The 20,597-nt window shown below is 40.9% G+C and overlaps 1 protein-coding gene across 2 annotated transcripts; it reads right to left on the bottom strand.

Annotated features, from left to right (window-relative positions):
• Positions 1-3,493: 3,493 nt before the first annotated feature.
• On the bottom strand, positions 3,494-15,644 carry LOC148011524 (alcohol dehydrogenase 2-like). Of its 2 annotated transcripts, XM_087670568.1 has the most exons (8): positions 15,540-15,644; positions 15,244-15,380; positions 15,084-15,121; positions 14,616-14,956; positions 14,363-14,445; positions 14,182-14,257; positions 13,965-14,026; positions 3,494-3,654 (listed from the first exon to the last, which is right to left on the bottom strand). In XM_087670568.1, the coding sequence occupies exons 1-8, from the start codon at positions 15,604-15,606 to the stop codon at positions 3,592-3,594; spliced, it is 867 nt and encodes a 288-aa protein (XP_087526694.1). In that variant the 5' UTR covers positions 15,607-15,644; the 3' UTR covers positions 3,494-3,591. The 2 variants fall into 2 exon arrangements, with proteins under 2 accessions (XP_087526694.1, XP_087526693.1); XM_087670567.1 differs by lacking the exon at positions 3,494-3,654 and having other exon boundaries at positions 13,786-14,026.
• Between the last annotated feature and the right edge of the window lie 4,953 nt (positions 15,645-20,597).

The following is a 20,597-nucleotide window of genomic DNA, read 5'->3' on the forward strand; positions in this document are numbered from 1 at the left end:
CTTTCTTGGTTTCTTGTAACTTGTTGCCTTGAGAATGAGAGTGAAAGAGAGGTAGTGTGAGAGTTTATGAGAGGGTGAGGGATATGGATTGTGAAGCTCTTTGTATGCTATCTTTACTTATCCATCCCACTTCATGCTGAGCACCTTTGTGAGCAAGAGAACATGAGTTGAGAGTGCAAGAGGGTGAGGAACATGGAATGAGAGGCCTTCTTCTTTTCATCTCCTTAAGCACATTGTGGGTGTCTCCTCTTTGTTATGGTAGTAAGAAAGTGAGCTAAAAGGTAAAGGAGCATGCATTTGGATAGGAAATGAGGCAAGACAATGTGTCGACTATAATAAAGGTAAATATAGGTAAGTGTATTCTCCTATCTCATATGGATCTAACATGTAAGTAGGCTAGGTGAGAGATAGTATGGATTTTGTGTAGCTCAAATCGCTTGAAATAATAAGAGAATGTCCAATGGTCCTTTTCAAGCTTGTAGAGTATTTAAAAATTATATCATAATTATCACCAATTTTAAGGGCATTTGAAAGATTGTCATAGGAGTGTCCATATACTAGGTAGTCAAAGCCCTCTTCTTTTATGCCTTCTTCAAGCATCATATTCAAGACAATAGTGAGAAAGTACCATTCGGAAACATGTTATTACATCTTCTCAACCAAGGCGTGGTAAATCAACATCATTTGACTAAACTTGATGTTTTTGCAATGAAAACCTTTCTCTCTCAATGAGCCATAATGTAACATACAATGACATTAAACAAAAGTGTGAAGTATATATCATTCATGATGTAAAAATGCAAGATCTTGTCCACCTCACCATGAATCAATGTTATTGATTCAAGATGAGGTGGAGAAACACAAAATCTTCTCCACCTCACCTTGAATATGTTATTGATACGAACTAAGATTCAATGAAACTAAGATTATAACATGGTTTTAATGTCAATGCATGGATCGTAATTCCTAGAAAATTCCATAGCTAATATAAGTGTATTGTCTAGAAATGTTAGCACACCTTTCTTGAATAGTTCAACTTACTATCAATTAGTAAAGTTGGATGTGTAAACTTTTCAAGTTGACTCTTGTTCAAACAATTTTGTCAAAGCATTTTAGCCCATCTCCTTGAATCTCCTTACCAGTTGCTTTCTTGCTTGAATCCTTGTTTTGTTTCACTTGAACATATAAAAACAATGTCTCTCAATGGAACTTGTCCTCTAATAGCATGTCATGAATGATGTGGTAGGGAAAACTTGTCAAGTTATTGAATTGAACATATACAAAACATAGATGAGAAAGCTCACTCAAGAACACAATAAGATAGATAGAGGCCAAAATGTTTTCTTGTTGGTTTTTCTTCCTTCTTTCTCTTAGAATACAATGTACACAAATATATGACTCATCTAGCTTTTTTTGTTATTTTTTATCGTTTTGGGACAAAAGTACATATTTGGCATGTCAAATAGTAATTTTTAACTTTAAATTGTTATAAATTTCACATTTACTTCAACACTTAGATGCCTATCTTTCAACTCCTACACAAGAAGATGATTCAATGAATGAAAGAAGTGTTGAAGTATGCTCACATACAAGTTATAAGCAAAATTTAAGGGAAAATTTTGACATACAAGTTGCATCAAGAGAATTGTACATTGCATATATGAGATTTGTATTTATTGCTAGTATACACCTAACTAGCTAGGTTAATGATATGCATCTGCCTAGGTTAACAACTAGTAGAGAGCAAATTGTAGGGATGACTATATAGATATCTAGCTACCTAACTAGAATGCCATTTACAAGGTTATAGATGGAATGCCAAAAACTAACAGCCCAGCTAGAGTGAAATCAACAAGATTAACAATATAGCTAGAATGCAACTAACTAGGTGTCATCTAGATGTAACAAACTAGCAAGAAAGAAATGTGGTCTATGGTTATCTAGCTAGCTAGCTAATATGCAACAAGCCATCTATATAGCTAGTATGGATCTAGTTAGATACATATATACATACCTACAATGCAATTAACAAGGTCCATAGCTAGTGTGTCTAACTAGCTACATAACTAGTATGAAACTAATTAGCTACATAGTTCTACGATTTGAATATAATTAACGAGCATATATAGCTAGTCTGCACGTAACTATCTAGATAATGACTATACAAAACTAGCTAAATATCTAGTATGTAGCCAACTAGCTATATAGTTAAGATTTCACAATATTGATAGATATTATATAGCTAATTACGTAGATAGCTAGTGTGAAAGGAACATGTTGGATAGCTAGCAGGCAATTAGCTAGCTACATAACTACATGGTTGGAATGCAATTAACAAGATTGATAGTTAGTATGTGCCTAACTAACCAAATAGCCAATTTGAAGCAAATTAGTTAGATAACAAGTGTGTAGGATACTAAATTACATGTGTAGTAAGAAACTAGTGGAATAGCTAGTATGTAACTAACTGGCTAGAATCTGACAAGAAACAAAGTAATTTTAACTAGTTGCAAAGCCAATATGGAGTGACCCAATTATATAAGTAATAGATTGATAGATACATTGATAGATAGAGTGTAACAAACTAGGTAGGTAGCTAAAACACAATTGACTATTGTAACGTGTTCGCTAGTATCATCCCGGACACGTCTTAGCAGTCCATCGGAAAGGATGTCTAGAAAACTCCGCCCGGCACTCCCATGAAATGTTACGGGTTTTGCGAACTAGGTCTTCCCGCGTCTGCCACATAGCGGAAGTATCCTTGCCGTTCCCACTTAGGATCGATCGGAATTAGGGTTTTCCTGATCGGTCATTAGCTAACAGCAACTAACGTCAGACCCGAGCGAACTACTTTACGCAGAAATGCCAGGTCCAAAGCAGATTCACGCTGCACTTGGTTCAAGGAGAATGGGAAAGGAGAGGGATGCAAGGCTCAACCTCTCTGCCATAAGGCATAGTCCCATTCCGTCCCCCTAAAATAGCGTAAATCGGGTAAGACGTAACTCTAGGTTATCGCTCTCGTTATTCGTTTTTATGATGATGATCATTCCGCTGCTCTTCGAGATTTTTGAGAAAAGTTCCCGGCTAACCGGAACCACCCAACCGTAGGATGGACCCATGGCCCATCCTCCGCACTTTCCTCGATTTGTTTTAGTTATGTAATTATCTAACACATTAATTCGACATATAACAATCAGCTTCTTTAATTAATCCTGTTAAGCACTGGTTCCTTCACATAATCTTATCACGTGACATAGAAAAACAATATCAAGCAAGTTCTTTTTTTTACATTTCATTATTTTATCTTTGAAATACAAGGAGTTCCGCCAGTAGGCTTGTCCATAATTTGCCCGAACGCTATCCAGTAATCCATAGTGATCACTATTCCAAGCTTCTGCCCGTAAACTAGTATGCGGGCCTCAAGATCCAATCCAGAGTCACATTAGCCTCTTGTGCAGGACCCGGAAGGTGAGGGATTTATGGCCAGAGCCCCCCCTCGCACCGAAGCATCCTCCTACTCCAAGTAGAGCTCAACGGAGAGACCTCTCACGGCGGGTTCGGTCCACGTTCCGGGCGCGGTGAACAACCCCCTTAGTTAGGGTTAGGCAGGTAGTCGGGGGTAACTGAAACTGCCTCTTCCTTCATACCTTTAACCTGAAGTATAGGTACTCATTTAATTTGTAATTCATAATTCAAACAGAGACCTAAAATCTCTAGCAAGCAAAAATATTTCCATTAATCAACCGTGTTGTTTGGCAAATTGCTAAGGAAGTGTTCTTTCCTTTTGAGTGTATCAGCACTCGTTCCCAAGGTGTCTTGTAAATTGGCAAGATCCTTTACATTCCGGTGTAGGGCGTACCTTATTAACCCAACTTGGTCAACCCTAAAGTTCCTTAGATATGCTAGTTTCTGATTTACAACTTTCCTTATTTAGAAGGATATCCAAAAATACGTCCTTTTTGCAAGATAACTTGCGTAGGGATCTGCCATTCTTGATGAGGGTTTTTACCATTTCTCCTTGTGAATCAATCACAAGGCTAAATGATTTCGTACTTGCTGCGCAAGTCCTGCAATGGAGTAATCCGTTTTAGATCCTTTAAGTTGACGTATGTCGGGCCTAGGGTTTCTTTTTAAGGATCTCGGGGACAGCCCTAGTTCTTTATCTTTACGAATTTGTTTGACCCTACAATAAGGAAAATAGTCAAGTGCTTAGGGTATGAATATTTCTATGTTTAGATTGGTTTGGATAACTTTTGGAAGGTAATATTAATCATCTTGTCACAGTTTTGCTATCTCGTGACAATTTACTTTTTAGTCAATACAGTTCAATTTAAACTTCCTTTTTCCTTGCAGATGAACTCATAACACAATATTAGTGAGTTTGGGAATCTCCCAACTCCCATTTTTTGAATACTAAAAAGGTGGCACCTGGATAACATGCCCATAAGTCTCTCAAAACCATATGATGTGACCTATCATTGGAAAGCGCTTGAAAAATAGAATCTATTGAGCTATAGAGCGCTCAATTTGGAGTTATAGTGTTCAAGTGATGACAAATCCAAAGATTTGACCACGTGCCCCAAACTTATGGGAAATTCCCATATTCTCCAATATGGTGTTTCATGCCAAATAACAAATATTTCCCTTGCTATGATGTGCAATTAGCAATGATAACTTCCTAGTAATTTGAGCAACGAAAGAAACCTTTCATGAATTTAATCATTTACAATGATTCGTTGCGAAAGGAATAAGACTAATGGTGCAATATATAATTTCTATACTACTATAGTAAATGGATAATCTTGCTCGTAATTTATAATGCTTGATGCAATTCGAAGGAAACTAAGTTCTATACATTATCATTCATTCAAATAAGCTAAAATCCTTCATTACAAATAACTTGGACAAATATATCCTACCCCTTAACAATTTCTCTCTGCATGATCGACTTAAAACCAAATTAAAGCCAAGAAGAAAAACCTGGTTTTGGGGTGAGATATCCACATGGATACCGGGAGATGACCCTCCTGTAGCTACACCTTGGACTTTCTTAGGCGACATGGTAGTTGTAGTCTTTCCGTCGTGGAAGTAGCTTTATAATTCCTTTTAAAATTCCACCATGGCTCCCTTTTGCAATAACTTGCACCATCCGTCGAAAGTAGTTTTAGAAGGCTTCCTCCTTGAAGTAGGGAATTCGGAAGGGGGTGATTCACAATCTTTTGCGAATAAGACCCATTAAAGCCATAGGAGGGGCTTAATGGCCTTGTAAAAACTCGCATAAACAAGGAATAAAATAAAATAAAAGTGTGGAATCCCTTACGAGGGTTTTTGAGTGGGAAAGGGAGGTGTTAAAAAGACCCTCAACACTCTCTTTCCTTTTACGAGTGGGGGAAAAAAAAAACAAAGCCCCCAAGGGTATTTTGCATGGGGAAAGGAAAGGGCTAAGGGGGGGGCCTTAGGGGGGATTTGAGATACGGGGGAGGGAAATAAGGCCCTTTAAGGGAGAACTTACAACAAAAAAGCTATAGGAAAAAAAGCTTTTGAGGGGGTGGAAAAAGGGGCCTAGGGGTTTAAAACATGGGGGAAAAAGTAGCTTTAAAGACTATAGGTAAGGGCCTAAGGACCCTTAGGGAAAATTTCGAGGGAGGGGGTTTCAAGAGCACAAAGGAAGGGGGCTAAAAGAAGTTTTAAAACACAGGGGAGGGGGTTTCAAAAGGCATAGGAAGGGGGGGCTTGGAAGGTTTTAAGACACCCGGGGGGGGGGGGGGGGGGAATAGTAAGACCTTTAAGGTCTGAGTTCTTTTGGGGGGGAAAGGGGGCTTATAAAGCCCCCTTAGAAGCTTCCCCCCACGAACCTTCTACAGCTTCAGAACCACGTGGCAGGGGGGAAAGGAAAACCAACACCGAAGGCGGCGTTCTGACGGCGGCTGGGGCGTGCTTTATGACTGCATAGGGCGACGGATTACGACAGTGTCTCCTCCTTCAGCAGCACCACGACAGTCCTCCCCTCACCCTCAAGTGGCACATGCGTAGTCCTATTTGGCTTCTCCCTCCCTCAAAGCCTTCTCTACCTCAAACATAGCCTAGAACGGTGTCATGGCAGCCCACCCTCCTTTCCTCTTCTCATTCTCTTTGGCGTCGCTGGTCTTAGCTACGTCGACGTGGCTACTTAGAAGCAGACCACAAACCAGAACTAGGACTATAGCTAGCAGGACCAAACGATGGTGGATCGTAACCTCGTTTTTTCCATCCTCCGCTCCCTTCCCTCTATTAAGGTTTTATAGGCAAGGGAGATGGACCTCCCCTCCCTTGCGTGTTGTCATGCATGGGTACAGGCTTTGGCAACCTCCAACAAGGAGCTTGTCCACCTTACTAATCCCCTCTTCTTCCAGCTCGACAGTCGGCTAGAGGAGAGGGGAAATTATAAAAATTTACTTTTATGGAAAAGATAGTTCCATTATCTTCTAGTGGCTAGTTCACACGAGCCTAAAGCCATTGGAATATTACATTCTCTCCCCCTTGGAGGAATCGAGATGTCCTCATCTCAAGATAAACTGGGGATTTTGATGGTTGAGAGTGCCTTTATCTACCCAAGTGGCATCCTCTTCGGGATAATCTTTCCACTGGACGAGGCATTGTCTCAGGGTTCTGGATCTTAATTGTATCTCCCTAACATGTTGACTAGGCATTACAATTTGTTGGTCATCAAGTACATGATTAGGGTTAGGCACATACTTCTTCAATAGGCTGATATGGAATACATTGTGAACCTTTAGGTTCTCAAGGAGTTGCAATCTATAAGCTTTAGGTCCTAGGCATTTGAGAACCTAGTATAGTCCACAATACCTTGGACTTAGCTTCTTGCAATCTCTTAAGGATAGGGAACTCTTCTTAAGGCATACGTGAATGAAGACCATCTCTCCTTCTCCGAAGATTCTATCTTGACGCTTCAAATCCGCGTATGCCTTCTGTCTATCCTTGGCAGCTTGGATGTCCTGTCTTATTGACTTTATTTGGTCATCCATCTCTTCCAACATCTGCTTTGAAGCTTCAGCCCTTAAGGTTGAATCTGAGAAGTTTAGGGAACTTCGACAGTCATGACCATACAATGCTTGGAAAGGGGTCACGTGAATGCTTTGTTGGTAAGAAGCATTGTAGGCAAATTCAACCAAAGGCAAGTATTGAATCCACCTCTTTGGCTCCCGACAGCAGTATGCCCTAAGCATATCCTCGATGACTTGATTTACTCGCTCTGATTGGCCATCCGTTTGGGGATGGTAAGTGGTGCTAAAGCAGAGTTGAATCCCAATAGCATCAAAGATAGCTCTCCAGGAGTGTGACGTGAAGAGAGAATCACGATCACTAATGTTTCTTCTGGGTAAACCATGTAGCTTGAATATTTCTTTGATAAACGATCTTGCAATGTCTGAGGCTTTATAGTTTGTCTTTACTGGAATAAGGTGTGCAACCTTAGTAAGCATGTCAACCACAACCATGATGGAGTTGTATCCTCCCTGAACTCGGGGTAGGGCAACAACAAAATCCATACTGATGAGTTCCCATTTCATTTGGGGAATGTCAAGCGGTTGTAGCTTCCCTGGAATCTTGACATGTTCGGCTTTGATACGTTGATAAGACAAACACTCGGTGACATATTTGAGAACGTCACCTTTAAGCCTCTCCCAATGGTAGCTCTTCCTAACTGCCTTAAGAGTCTTAGCATAGCCAGGATGTCCTGCGAAAGGAGAATCATGAGCTTCCCATAATATCTTCTACTTAAGTGACTCGCTTGCTGGTATACATACTCTCATCCTATAGTAGACAAGTCCACTATTGATAGAGAATTCATGATACTTAGCCTGTAGCTTTTGGTTGTGATCCTTGATAGAGATTTCTCTTAGCATCTTTTGATAAGCTGTATCATGGCATGCTTCCTCTCTAGCTAGCTCAAGTATTGGGTTTGTTTGGCATGGATACCTTTGTAGCTAAAGATCTAGCTATTGATGGATTTTGCAAGATTAGTGAATTAAGGAATGCCTTGTGACTGAGTGCATCAGCAACTACATTCTTCTTTCCAGGTCGGTACTTGATCTCAAGGTCATACTCCTCCAGTACTTCAATCCACTGACATTGCCTCATCTTGAGCTTGTTCTAGGTAAAGTTCCACTTGAGACTTTTATGATCAGTCACTAGTGTAAACTTGTTACCCAGTAGGTAGTGTCTCCAAGCTTGACAACTAAAAGTTCAATTAGATCATGGGTAGCATAATTCTTCTCATGGCTCTTCAGTTTCTTGAATTATGCTATAGGATGACTTTCCTACATAAGCACACATCCTAAGGCAAGCATGCTAGTATCAGTTACTACCTCAAACTCCTTATTGTGGTTTAGAAGTTTTAGGATCGGTGCTGATACCAAAACTTTGCTTCAACCTATCAAAGCTAGTTTGTTCGGTAGTTGACCATGCAATGGACGTTTGCTTCTTCAGTAAGTCTGTCAAAGGTGCTGCAATCAAAGCATAGTTTTTTGATGAAGACCCTATACCATCTTGTCAATCCAAGAAAGCTATGTATCTCTTTGACGGATATTGGTATTGGCCATTCAAGCACATCTCTGACCTTGGCTGGGTCTACTGATATTCCTTCTGATGATACTATGAATCCCAGATATTCAATCTGACACTTGAAGAATGCACACTTCTTCATTTTTGCATACAGCTTATGAGACCTCATTGTCTCAAGGACAATCCGAAGTTGAGGTTCATGATCTTCTTCCTATTTGGAATAGACTAGAGTGTCATCAAAGAAGACGAGCACGAAGTTATCAAGATAAGGTCTAAAGATATCCTGCATTAACCTATTGAAGGTGGCAGGCGCATTCGTAAGCCCTAATGACACAACTAGAACTCAAAGTGTCCATATCTAGTGTTGAAGGTCGTCTTTGGGATATCTTCTTCCTTGATTCTTATCTAATAGTAACCAGACCTAAGATAATCTTGGAGAAGATCTTGGCACCCTGAAGACTATCAAGAAGCTCATCTATTCTAGGAATATGATATTTGTTCTTGACTGTTGGTTGATTCAACCCTCTGTAATCAATACATAGTCGAAGTGTTCCATCTTTCTTTTTCTGGAACAGTAGTGGTGCTTCCCATGGTGAATTGCTAGGACAGATGTAGCCCTGATCTAGCAGTTGCTTGAGTTGTTCCTTCAGCTCAATTGCTTCCGATATAGACATTCTATAGGGTCTCTTGGCAATTGGCGCAGCTCCTATTACTAGCTTGATCTCATGATCTACTTCTCTTTGAAGCAGGAGTTCTGTTAACTTTTCAGGAACTACGTCCGCGTATTCCTTTAGCCAAGTGACCAAATCACTTTTACTTCTTTATCAATATTCACAGTCAAGACAATCGTTGATTTAAAAAAAAGTTTTATTCCATTCATATCAGCATAGCCCTTTCGAGGTACAATTATTTCTTGGGGCGATGGAACAAGTTGATACATTAATTCGAGGAGAATAAGATGTTGTTGCATTCAGCTACAGGAACTGAGTGGTAGTACGGATTGGGGTCATCGATTTTCAGGAATCGATAGTTCATTGGAAGATTAGGGCATCTTTTCCTTTGATATCCATTCTTCTCATGACGTCCCGAAACCTTGATTCGGTCGGCAGGGATTCTTTGAATCACTTCCCCGTACACATACTTATTCTGGTTAACCCTCCGACCCCCGACCTATAGGGTCGTGTTTGCGTGAGCCTCAACAAAGACGAACAGCTTCACGATCTTCAAATCCTCCATCCACTTGATTCTTTTCAAGTTAATTTGAAGGTACGCAAGTCGATGGGCAGCTATGTAATAGATCCCTAAAACACCTATCCATCTCTGTTCCACGTACACAGGCGATGGATTGTAAATGCGGTCTAGGATGTTCATCATCTCAACCCTTTGTCGATAATCCGTGGAATGCATCGCGGTCATAAACATGACTCGGAACACTAAGAACCTGTTCCATGCTTCATAAGACAGCATTGAAAGTAAGGAAATGTTTGGGACAATAAATTTCTTAAAAACAAGTCCTTTGTTGGTTGGCTCTGATACCAACTATAACGTGTCCACTAGTATCATCCCGGACACGTCTTAGCAATCCATCAGAAAGGATGTCCAGAAAACTCCACGCGGCACTCCCATGGAATGTTACGGGTTTTGCGATCTAAGTCTTCCCGCGTCTGCCACGTAGCGGAAGTATCCTGGCCCTTCCCACTTAGGATTGACTGGAATTAGGGTTTTCCTGATTGGTCATTAGCTAATAGCAACTAGTGTCAGACCCGAGCGAACTACTTTACGCAGAAACGCCAGGTCCGAAGCGGATTCACGCTGCACTTGGTTCAAGGAGAATGGGAAAGGACAGGGATACAAGGCTCAACCTCTTTGCCATAAGGCATAGTCCCATTCCGTCCCCCTAAAACAGCGTAAATCGGGTAAGATGTAACTCTAGGTCATCGCTCTCGTTATTCGTTTTTATGATGATGATCATTCCGTTGTTCTTCGAGATTTTTGAGAAAAGTTCCCGGCTAACCGGGACCACCCAACCAAAGGACGGACCCATGGCCCATCCTCCGCACTTTCCTCAGTTTGTTTTAGTTATGTAATTATGTAACACATTAATTGGACATATAACAATCATCTTCTTTAATTAATCCTGTTAAGCACTGGTTCCTTCACGTAATCTTATCACGTGATATAGAAAAACAATATCAAGCAAGTTCTTTTTTTTACATTTCATTACTTTATCTTTGAAATACAAGGAGTTCTGCTAGTAGGCTTGTCAATAATTTGCCCGAAGGCTATCTAGTAATCCATAGTGATCACTATTCCAAGCTTCTGCCCGTAAACTAGTATGCGGGCCTCAAGATCCAATCCCGAGTCACGTTAGCCTCTTGTGCAGGACCCGAAAGGCGAGGGATTTACGGCCAGAGCCCCCCTGGCACCCAAGCGTCCTCCTACTCCAAGTAGAGCTCAATGGAGAGACCTCTTGCGGCAGGTTCGGTCCATGTTCCCGGCGTGGTGAACAACCCCCTTCGTTAGGGTTAGGCAGGTAGTCGGGGGTAACTGGAACTGCCTCTTCCTTCAGACCTTTAACCTCAAGTATAGGTACTCATTTAATTTGTAATTCATAATTCAAACAGAGACCTAAAATCTCTAGCAAGCAAAAACATTTCCATTAATCAACTGTGTTGTTTGGCAAACTGCTAAGGAAGTGTTCTTTGCTTTTGAGTGTATCAGCACTCGTTCCCAAGGTGTCTTGTAAATTGGCAAGATCCTTTACATTCCGGTGTAGGGCGTACCTTATTAACCCAACTTGGTCAACCCTAAAGTTCCTTAGATATGCTAGTTTCTGATTTACAACTTTCCTTATTTATAAGGATATCCAAAAATACGTCCTTTTTGCAAGATAACTTGCGTAGGGATCTGCCATCCTTAATGAGGGTTTTTACCCTTTCTCCTTGTGAATCAATCACAAGGCTAAATGATTTCATACTTGCTACGCAAGTCCTGCGATGGAGTAATCCGTTTTAGATCCTTTAAGCTGACGTATGTCAGGCCTAGGGTTTCTTTTTAAGGATCTCGGGGACAGCCCTAGTTCTTTATCTTTACGAATTTGTTTGACCCTACAATAAGGAAAATAGTCAAGTGCTTAGGGTATGAATATTTCTATGTTTAGATTGGTTTGGATAACTTTTGGAAGGTAATATTAATCGTCTTGTCACAGTTTTGCTATCTTGTGACAATTTACTTTTCAGTCAATACAGTTCAATTTAAACTTCCTTTTTCCTTGCAGATGAACTCATGCCAAATAACAAATATTTCCCTTGCTACGATGTGCAATTAGCAATGATAACTTCCTAGTAATTTGAGCAACAAAAGAAACCTTTCATGAATTTAATAATTTACAATGATTCGTTGCGAAAGGAATAAGACTAATGATGCAATATATAATTTCTATACTACTATAGTAAATGGATAATCTTGCTCGTAATTTATCATGCTTGATGCAATTCAAAGGGAACTAAATTCTATACATTATCATTCATTCAAATAAGCTAACCTCCTTCATTACAAATAACTCAGACAAATATATCCTACCCCTTAAGAATTTCTCTCTGCATGATCGACTTAAAACCAAATTAAAGCCAAGAAGAAAAACTTGGTTTCGGGGTGAGATATCCACATGGATACCGGGAGATGACCCTCCCGCAGCTACACCTTGGACTTTCTTAGGCGGCATGGTAGTTGTAGTCTTTCTGTCGTGGAAGTAGCTTTACAATTCCTTTTGAAATTCCACCATGGCTCCCTTTTGCAATAACTTGCACCATCCGTCGAAAGTAGTTTTAGAAGGCTTCCTCCTTGAAGTAGGGAATTCGAAAGGGGGTGATTCACAATCTTTTGCGAATAAGACCCATTAAAGCCATAGGAGGGGCTTAATGGCCTTGTAAAAACTCACACAAACAAGGAATAAAATAAAATAAAAGTGTGGAATCCCTTACGAGGGTTTTTGAGTGGGAAAGGGAGGTGTTAAAAAGACCCTCAACACTCTCTTTCCTTTTACGAGTGGGGGAAAAAAAAAAACAAAGCCCCCAAGGGTATTTTGCATGGGGAAAGGAAAGGGCTAAGGGGGGGGCCTTAGGGGGGATTTGAGATACGGGGGAGGGAAATAAGGCCCTTTAAGGGAGAACTTACAACAAAAAAGCTATAGGAAAAAAAGCTTTTGAGGGGGTGGAAAAAGGGGCCTAGGGGTTTAAAACATGGGGGAAAAAGTAGCTTTAAAGACTATAGGTAAGGGCCTAAGGACCCTTAGGGAAAATTTCGAGGGAGGGGGTTTCAAGAGCACAAAGGAAGGGGTCTAAAAGAAGTTTTAAAACACGGGGGAGGGGGTTTCAAGAGGCACAGGAAGGGGGGGCTTAGAAGGTTTTAAGACACTGGGGGGGGGAATAGTAAGACCTTTAAGGTCTGAGTTCTTTTGGGGGGGAAAGGGGGCTTATAAAGCCCCCTTAGAAGCTTCCCCCCCAAGAAGCTTCTACAGCTTCAGAACCACGTGGTAGGGGGGGAAAAGAAAACCAACAACGAAGGCGGCATTCTGACGGCGACTGGGGCGTGGTTTATGACTGCATAGGGCGACGGATTACAACAGCGTCTCCTCCTTCAGCAGCACCACGACAGTCCTCCCCTCACCCTCAAGTGGCACAGGCGTAATCCTATTTGGCTTCTTCCTCCCTCAAAGCCTTCTCTACCTACGTTGCAACCTCCTCCAAAAGTCTTACCTTTCTAAGAGCCCCTTCCCAAGGGGCTCAATAGCAGTGTTCATGAAAAACATTTTTGGTAGCAGGTACGAATGCTTTTTGACTTAAAGCTTTTGGAGGGATTTTGAAATTAATCAAATCACATATTTGCTAGTTTACACTAAAAAGTTTGTACACTTCAAGGTTCTAAACATATTCTTTATTTTGCAAGTGTTTCTAAGATTTTTGCAATCCATGTTTTATAAATCCTTGGCTTTTAGTGAACATTGCTTTCTAGTAAAAGGTCACTGAAAGAGTCATATTGAAATATTATTACGATAGAAGCTTCAAACAATTAACAGTTAGAGAAAAGAGCCTTACATCTAAAATAAAAGGTCACCCAAAGTGTCATTTTGAGAAGTGCTCACAAAAAAAAGTCCTTTAATGTATTTTTTCCAGGAAACATTCTCAAAAAACCGATTGAAATTGAAACTCGTCTTTACAAAAACTGGCTATTTTTAAAGCATTTTAGTTATAAAACCAGTTATACCCCTCCGAAGACCGGCTGGAGTTAAGCCCGATCCTTTTTCCATTGGATGAGGAAAAAGTTTTTCGCGAGCACTAATTCTCAGAATGGTACGAAGGTAATATTTTCAAACAATAAACTGTTAGAGAAAAAAGGCATACCTCTGAAATTGGTCGGGTATGATCTCGAGGATTAATAAATTCGGTAACACCAAACTGTTTGGCTGTCACTCACACACACACACACACACACACACAAACATAACCCATGAGACAAAAGAGAAGCCATACTTCATTTCTATGGCCAATAACATAATATAACTTGTTTTGATCAGAGCAAATCTTTCTTGTCATGTTTACTTATTTGCTATTTGTGCACCTCTGTCAAATTTTGCTGGGTTGATGTCGATCCCGATGATACGCGATGCCCCGGCACTCTTGGATCCAACCGCAACCTAAACAACAGAAGGGAGAGCAAACCATTCTTCATTTCCCTTTTCTGTTTGTGGAAAACACATAAGCAGACATGAAAGCGCAGAAAATTTAACCCAATGAATTACCGCTAAACCCACAGCTCCTAGCCCAAAGATAACAACAGTAGATCCCTTCTCCACCTTGGCACAATTCCAGGCAGCTCCAAGTCCTATAATATGTACACACATATGTTGAATGATTATGAAATCAACATAAGTACATGATAGCTGGAACTGGCACATAATTGCAGCTTTAAAGATGCTTATATCATAGTTTTTAAATGATTAGCTGTGACAGCCTTCAGAAATATATAGTGCAACTGGTAAACTCTAACCCCACCGGTGGGGATTCCACAGGAGAAGAGGCAGATCTTGTCGAGAGGCGCCTCCGGATTGACCTTCGCAACACAGCCAACATCCACCACCGTGTACTCCGAGAAGCTCGACACGTTCAGGAAATGGTAAACAGGGATCTGCTCCCCCTCGCTGGTTCGTATCGAGAAGCGGCACTTCCCATCATGCAGCATGAAAGTCCGGCCGGGATTCACCTTGAGCTTGGCGCAGAGATTGGTCTTATCCGACTTGCATTGGCGGCAATCCCCACACTCGCCTGTGAACACTGGGATGACATGATCCCCTTCTTTCAAATCTGTCACGCCTTCGCCCACGCTCTCCACAATCCTGCAATTTCGATATGCAGTACACGATCATCTCTCAGTGTCTTTCTCAGTCCAGAGACCATCATGCAAGCTTCATCAATCTCTCTCTCTCTCTCTCTCTCTCATGATCAGACCCGAGCCATCCTCACCCGGCCGCCTCGTGTCCGAGAATCCGAGGAAAGGCACCCTGCCATTAATCACACCACAAACAAGAAGGAGAATGCTCATCAGCTATCAACCTCGCCGTCGTACTCAGGAGCAACAAACCCTGACACAATAAAAATAATCAGCAATGGCCGCATACATTACCTCGTTCTCCCACACAAACATATCGCTGTGGCAGAGCGAGGTGTGCGTGATCTTGATTCGGACCTCGCCAGCCTGCGGGGGATCCACCTGCACCTCCTGGATAACCAGGGGCTCCTTGGGCTTCCACGCCACAGCAGCTATGTCGGAAGGGGGGATCAGAAACAGAAAAAATCAATGGCTGCTCTCATCGTAAATCAATATGTTACGATGTAAGGCAAGGACTAATACAGTTCCAAATGCATAGGAACTATAGTTTGGAAGGAGGTGATGATGAACAGAGAATGGCAGATACGTACCTTTGCATGTTATCACCTGTCCTGCTGTCGAATTACGCACGGTGGTGTCTGATATTAAGCTGCCCATTATGTGTGTTTAGAGATACAGCTTAAATAATAAATTAGGCAAATATATAGATTGATAAATAGAAAGCTAGCCAGCCAGCCACAGAGAGAGAGAGAGAGAGAGAGATGATATGATTGATCTTCGGACAGCTAGTCATCCTTTTATATGCCCACAAACAGAGCCACGTTGCTGCGTGCCACACATGGGCTCTATGGGGCCTCGAGCTGCCCCTCCTTTCAACGCTGTCAGGCTCCCATTTGACTTATGAATATTCAGACTGTAGCATCTATGATTTCACCATGGAGGATAGTGACATAGTCCCGACTCCTCACGATTCACCACAATGACTGTATATACCTCATTGACCAACTCACACGAAGTTTTTGACATTTTCTTATGCGTGCAAAGGGGCTTTTTCCCCTTGTGTTCCCATGGAGTGTCCAATATTTGAGCCTTTTCTCCTCAAAAAGCCAACCGCATACCTAGTTTGCTTGCGGCTTGGGCCAAGGGGCTGCCCCACTCCTTGAGGCTCACAACCCGTTGCCCCACAACCTGTTGCCCCCAACCATCCCTGGATATGTATGTAGTCTCTCCCTTGCAAAAGATCATGATGTATGCAGTCTTTCGCGTTGCCCCCAACCATACCTACCTGTTGTCGCAAATCACAATGTGGGAATTCTATTTGGAATCTGTCTAAAATTTCTTCTAATGGTTGATGGGAAAAAATCCACATCTTTGCACTTATGCACCTTGTTGACCATGTAAAACCCTCGCAAAAGCTCATGATGTTGTCGCAATTCACAATATGGGAATTCTATTTGGAGTTTTTCTATTTTTTGTCTACAAGTTGATGGGAAAAATCCACATCCTTGCACTTATGCACCTTGTTGGCCATGTGAAACCCTTACCAAACCAAGGAAAAACCCTTACTACCAATCCTCATTGGTGGGTGATGAGAGACAATTCTCATGCTGCTCTACCTTCATAGCCTAAGTAGTATGGTATTGTCATACAACACAACATAAACTATTCAGGTTGTACATCCAAAAATTAGCATCTCATGGAAACTACTACCTTATTGAAGCTACTTCAAGTGTCGGAAGGGAAGAAGAAGTATTCAATCTTTCAATCAACTCTCAAGTATTTGAACTAGATTCTAGTTTTTATTAAATTTTGTTTCAGGGAGAAATTGTACAAGTTGTATAGCGAACAATTCACATCTCATGGAAAGTACTACCCATTTAAGCTACTTCAAGTGTTGGAACTAGACTAGGGTTTGAGTCAAAGACTTACTAAAGTGTTGGAAGTCCCCATCTTTGGATGTAAATCATTTTCTACTTTTAATACAATGTTAAAGTTTTTCCCAAGAAAATTAACTCATGTGTTGGAATTTGACTAGAATTTCATGCAGATACTTATTGGCCAAAGCAAGAAAACCCTACCAACTAAGTTGGATGGCCCAACATACATCTCATGCAACTCTTCCTTTGTAACTAAGTAGTTTGATTTCTTTTGAACACTGCAAAACTATACAACTTGTGTGGTAGAGCTTCTTGCACTACAAGATATAGGCCTCATACCAACAATCAAAGTGACAAAAACGTTTACCAAATTTTTTTTCCCTGTCATCGCTAAACACGTTGGTATTAGCGACGCCATAGAACCATTGCTACTCACGTCGCTATGAGTGTCATTATTTGTGTCACGTCACTTTTTGCGATATAAACTGCAATGCTAATAGCGACGTGTGTAGTAAATTTGTGATGCTGAAAGCGATGGTTGCAGGGCAGCTTGGGCTATACAAAAGGGTTATAGTAACCAAACTAATGGTTGTCAAAATGAAGGCAAAGTGTACTTGAATCCACAACTAGACTTATACATAAAATAAATACAAGATCGCTTAATGAAAGTGTTCGTGGAATGATGGCAAGATACAAAGGATGATAATAACATAGTGCATAGAAAATACCTACCTGAATTACATGATCGAAAAAGAAGAGGATGTGCGCTCCATGGATCCAAGCGCGAGCTATAGATTCTCGCCATCCGAAAGCTCATCCTGGGAGCATCAAATGGACTCTGCAAAAAAAAGAAATAGCTACACATCAGTCCACCATACAATTATGCATTTTAATTAAAATTATTAACTACGGATAAGAAAGAAGAGTGACTTACTAGGCCATTGTATGCATACAATCTATCGATCAATACAATGAGACCGTGTCTCTCTACATATCGTGTCTCTAGCCGGTGGGATCGCGGTTTGTAATGGAGTGCTGCAAAGAAAAAAATTACAACTGTTAGAAACACGATTATAAGTACAAGAGATATTGTAAAAAAATAAGTGAAAAGAACAAAAGAAAAACTTATAAAGTTATCCAGATAAGTCCTGTGGCCACCACTCCCAAGATGATAGACCATTCATGCCTTCAATCGTGCCCTCGCTGCCTCGTGCTGCTATCTCCAATGTCTTGGAGAATCTATAGCCTCCTCCTTGAGTCTGTGCGAGTCATCTGCGTCTAGCCACTAGGGCTTTGAGGCCGCACTCTTACGTGCATTGCATGCATCCAATCATCTGTGTGACATATACACATGCATGCACTCCATCATCCAGCATGCCGATAACCTATCTATTGTGATGGGTACCAAAAACTTCTCATGCAATGATACTACTATGTAGTCCTTGCTCCCCTCTAATATGTTCTTCCAATGATCCAAGACGTTGTGCCGAAAAACTTGTTGGCACAACTCTCTCATATGAGCCATCACCCTCCTTCCCTCATGATTCGTGATGACGGCTCTTGTTCTATTATCTACAAGATATCCATACCTCTCTGGGTTATATCTAAGATGTGCCTTCTTTCACCTGCACCTACACTTCTGGACATATCCAAGAGACCCCTGTACATTGGGTATACCCACGGGGTTGTATCTCTCAGAGTAGCATCCATAGGGGTGCCACATATGGATGACTGAGCTAAAGCTAGTGTGACTCGAGTAGACGTCCCCATAGGTGTAACAAATCCCACAAGTGATGCAAATCTAGCAGAACGACCAGACGCAAACACGACGTCGGTACCTCCACAACAACCACCTGAGCCATGCTCTCTCAAAACCTACACAAGAGCAAGAAGTAGCACATGTATCTTGAACTGACCGTAGGCTCTCCACATCCACGTCTCCGCAGTATCCCCTAGAACCACTCCCTCTGTCCGGTCCAAGTCTCGAGCGTCGACCTCATCTATTGGAAATCGAAACATCAAATGGTACCGAAGTAGATCCACAAATGTCACCTGTATAGACAAAAATTGATGTTAGCATAATCAATATAAAGATTCAAGCATAGCATGGTAATATAACTATAAAAAAGATGATCTTATTCAAAATGTTTATTCTAGAGTACCCTTATAAGCAATTCATCAATAAATTGAGTAGGTGGATGCTCCAAGTATGACATAGCCTATGGTCCAATGTCAATCTCCTGAGGTAACTCCGCATACACTAGAAGGTCGATAGAAAGGTCACCACAAAAGGATGAGTCCACCTCGTTCTCAAAGAATTCTTAGCCTCCTATCTTTCCATCATTGTTACCCGATTCTACCTCGCTCCAAGCTTTTGGTCGCCTCCACCTCTTGCAATATCGACCTCTCTATCTGCATATTGTCCTCATCTACATTGGGAATATTGCTTTCATCCTATACTCTCGCACTTCGGGGAGCTAAAGGTATAACATACCACCATCGAGGTTGTCACGGGTTTGGATAGAAAATGACATTTTCAAAATCACATACAAGAGAAATTTAACATTTGTGATATATACCATGTCGTAATAAAAGTTCAAAAAACATGAGTTCATACATGCACTCATTGACACATGCATAGATGTTGTTGTAGTCCATGGCAAGCTTTCATAAAACATGTTGTGCATCATCAAGATACTTAGGCATGGTATTTCTAAGTGGTAATATATGATACTTTAACAACCTAAAAAGAAACCATAAAACACCTTGAAAAATCACAATTGTTTTTTATAATGGTGCCAAAAATAAATCAACGAAGCATACATAGAAGGTACCTAAACAACTCGGTCACACTCACATCACTCCACTTGTATTTTACTTGCACACTTAGGAGTGCAAGTAGCGTCTTCAGGTGAGATACTTGGCATCCATCATATAATGATATGGATGCTTCCTCTCTAAGCGAATTAGATGTATCAGTATCTGTGCAATGCTCACCATTTGTTACCACTTCTTTAAACCACTTCACATCCAGTACATATATAAAGAATCGTCTAAAGTCAAGCTTCAGAATATCTTGGATCAAGCCACAATAACCTTCCATGGTACAATTGGCATCCTGGAAGTGAGCAAGGACACCACAATCTTGGGTATTTCTCTTTTCATCTATACGTTGAGTTTGAAGATATTTACCCTCACACCAAATGGCATTGAATAATGTGCAGTAGTAGTAAAAGATTAAGATCAAACATGTCAATTTATTATATAAAATATAACTAGAAACAAATTAATTGATAGTATGTCTCACCTTTGATAAGAAACCTCGTGCATATTCCCACTCTTCTTGAGATATATTAATTTCCTCCTCTTTTTCCATTCTCTCCATTTCCTCATGTAACCAATCTATATCAATATGACGTGGGAGCGCATTTATATGATCTGGAAATGAGACATTACGTCTATATCTGGTGCAAAATGCTTGTCTTTCACTTTTTCTTCTTGCCCTTGCTTCATTATATAGTGTCACCCATTTGCTCATTACATCACTATTGAGCACACAAAAACTATTTAACTTACGAAGTTCTTCTTTTGTTAGCACTTTACTCATTCCTTTTCCTTGAGGTATTATAGAGGTCATCCTCAAGTCTTCATCATCTTTCCATAGTCGTGGTTGAGAGGGGTCCACTTCAGCAAGATATTCGGAGATATAAACAAGGGATGATTGCACTAACCAACCCTCAGCCAAGCTTCCCTCAAGCCATGCTTTTTGCC

Source organism: Lygodium microphyllum, chromosome 28 (assembly GCF_053477565.2).
Source record: "Lygodium microphyllum isolate KBCC chromosome 28, Lygodium_microphyllum_v1.1.10, whole genome shotgun sequence".
NCBI classification, from domain to species: Eukaryota; Viridiplantae; Streptophyta; class Polypodiopsida; order Schizaeales; family Lygodiaceae; genus Lygodium; species Lygodium microphyllum.

What these genes read in the sequence shown, in the direction of transcription:
- LOC148011524 (XM_087670567.1), bottom strand. Translation starts at nt 15,606, where the DNA reads ATGGGCAGCTTAATATCAGACACCACCGTGCGTAATTCGACAGCAGGA. An exon ending in TGTTTGTGTGGGAGAACGAG is followed by an intron (nt 15,122 to 15,243) that starts GTAATGTATGCG and finishes GATTAATGGCAG; the next exon opens with GGTGCCTTTCCTCGGATTCT. An exon ending in CTCCTGTGGAATCCCCACCG is followed by an intron (nt 14,446 to 14,615) that starts GTGGGGTTAGAG and finishes TACATATTATAG; the next exon opens with GACTTGGAGCTGCCTGGAAT.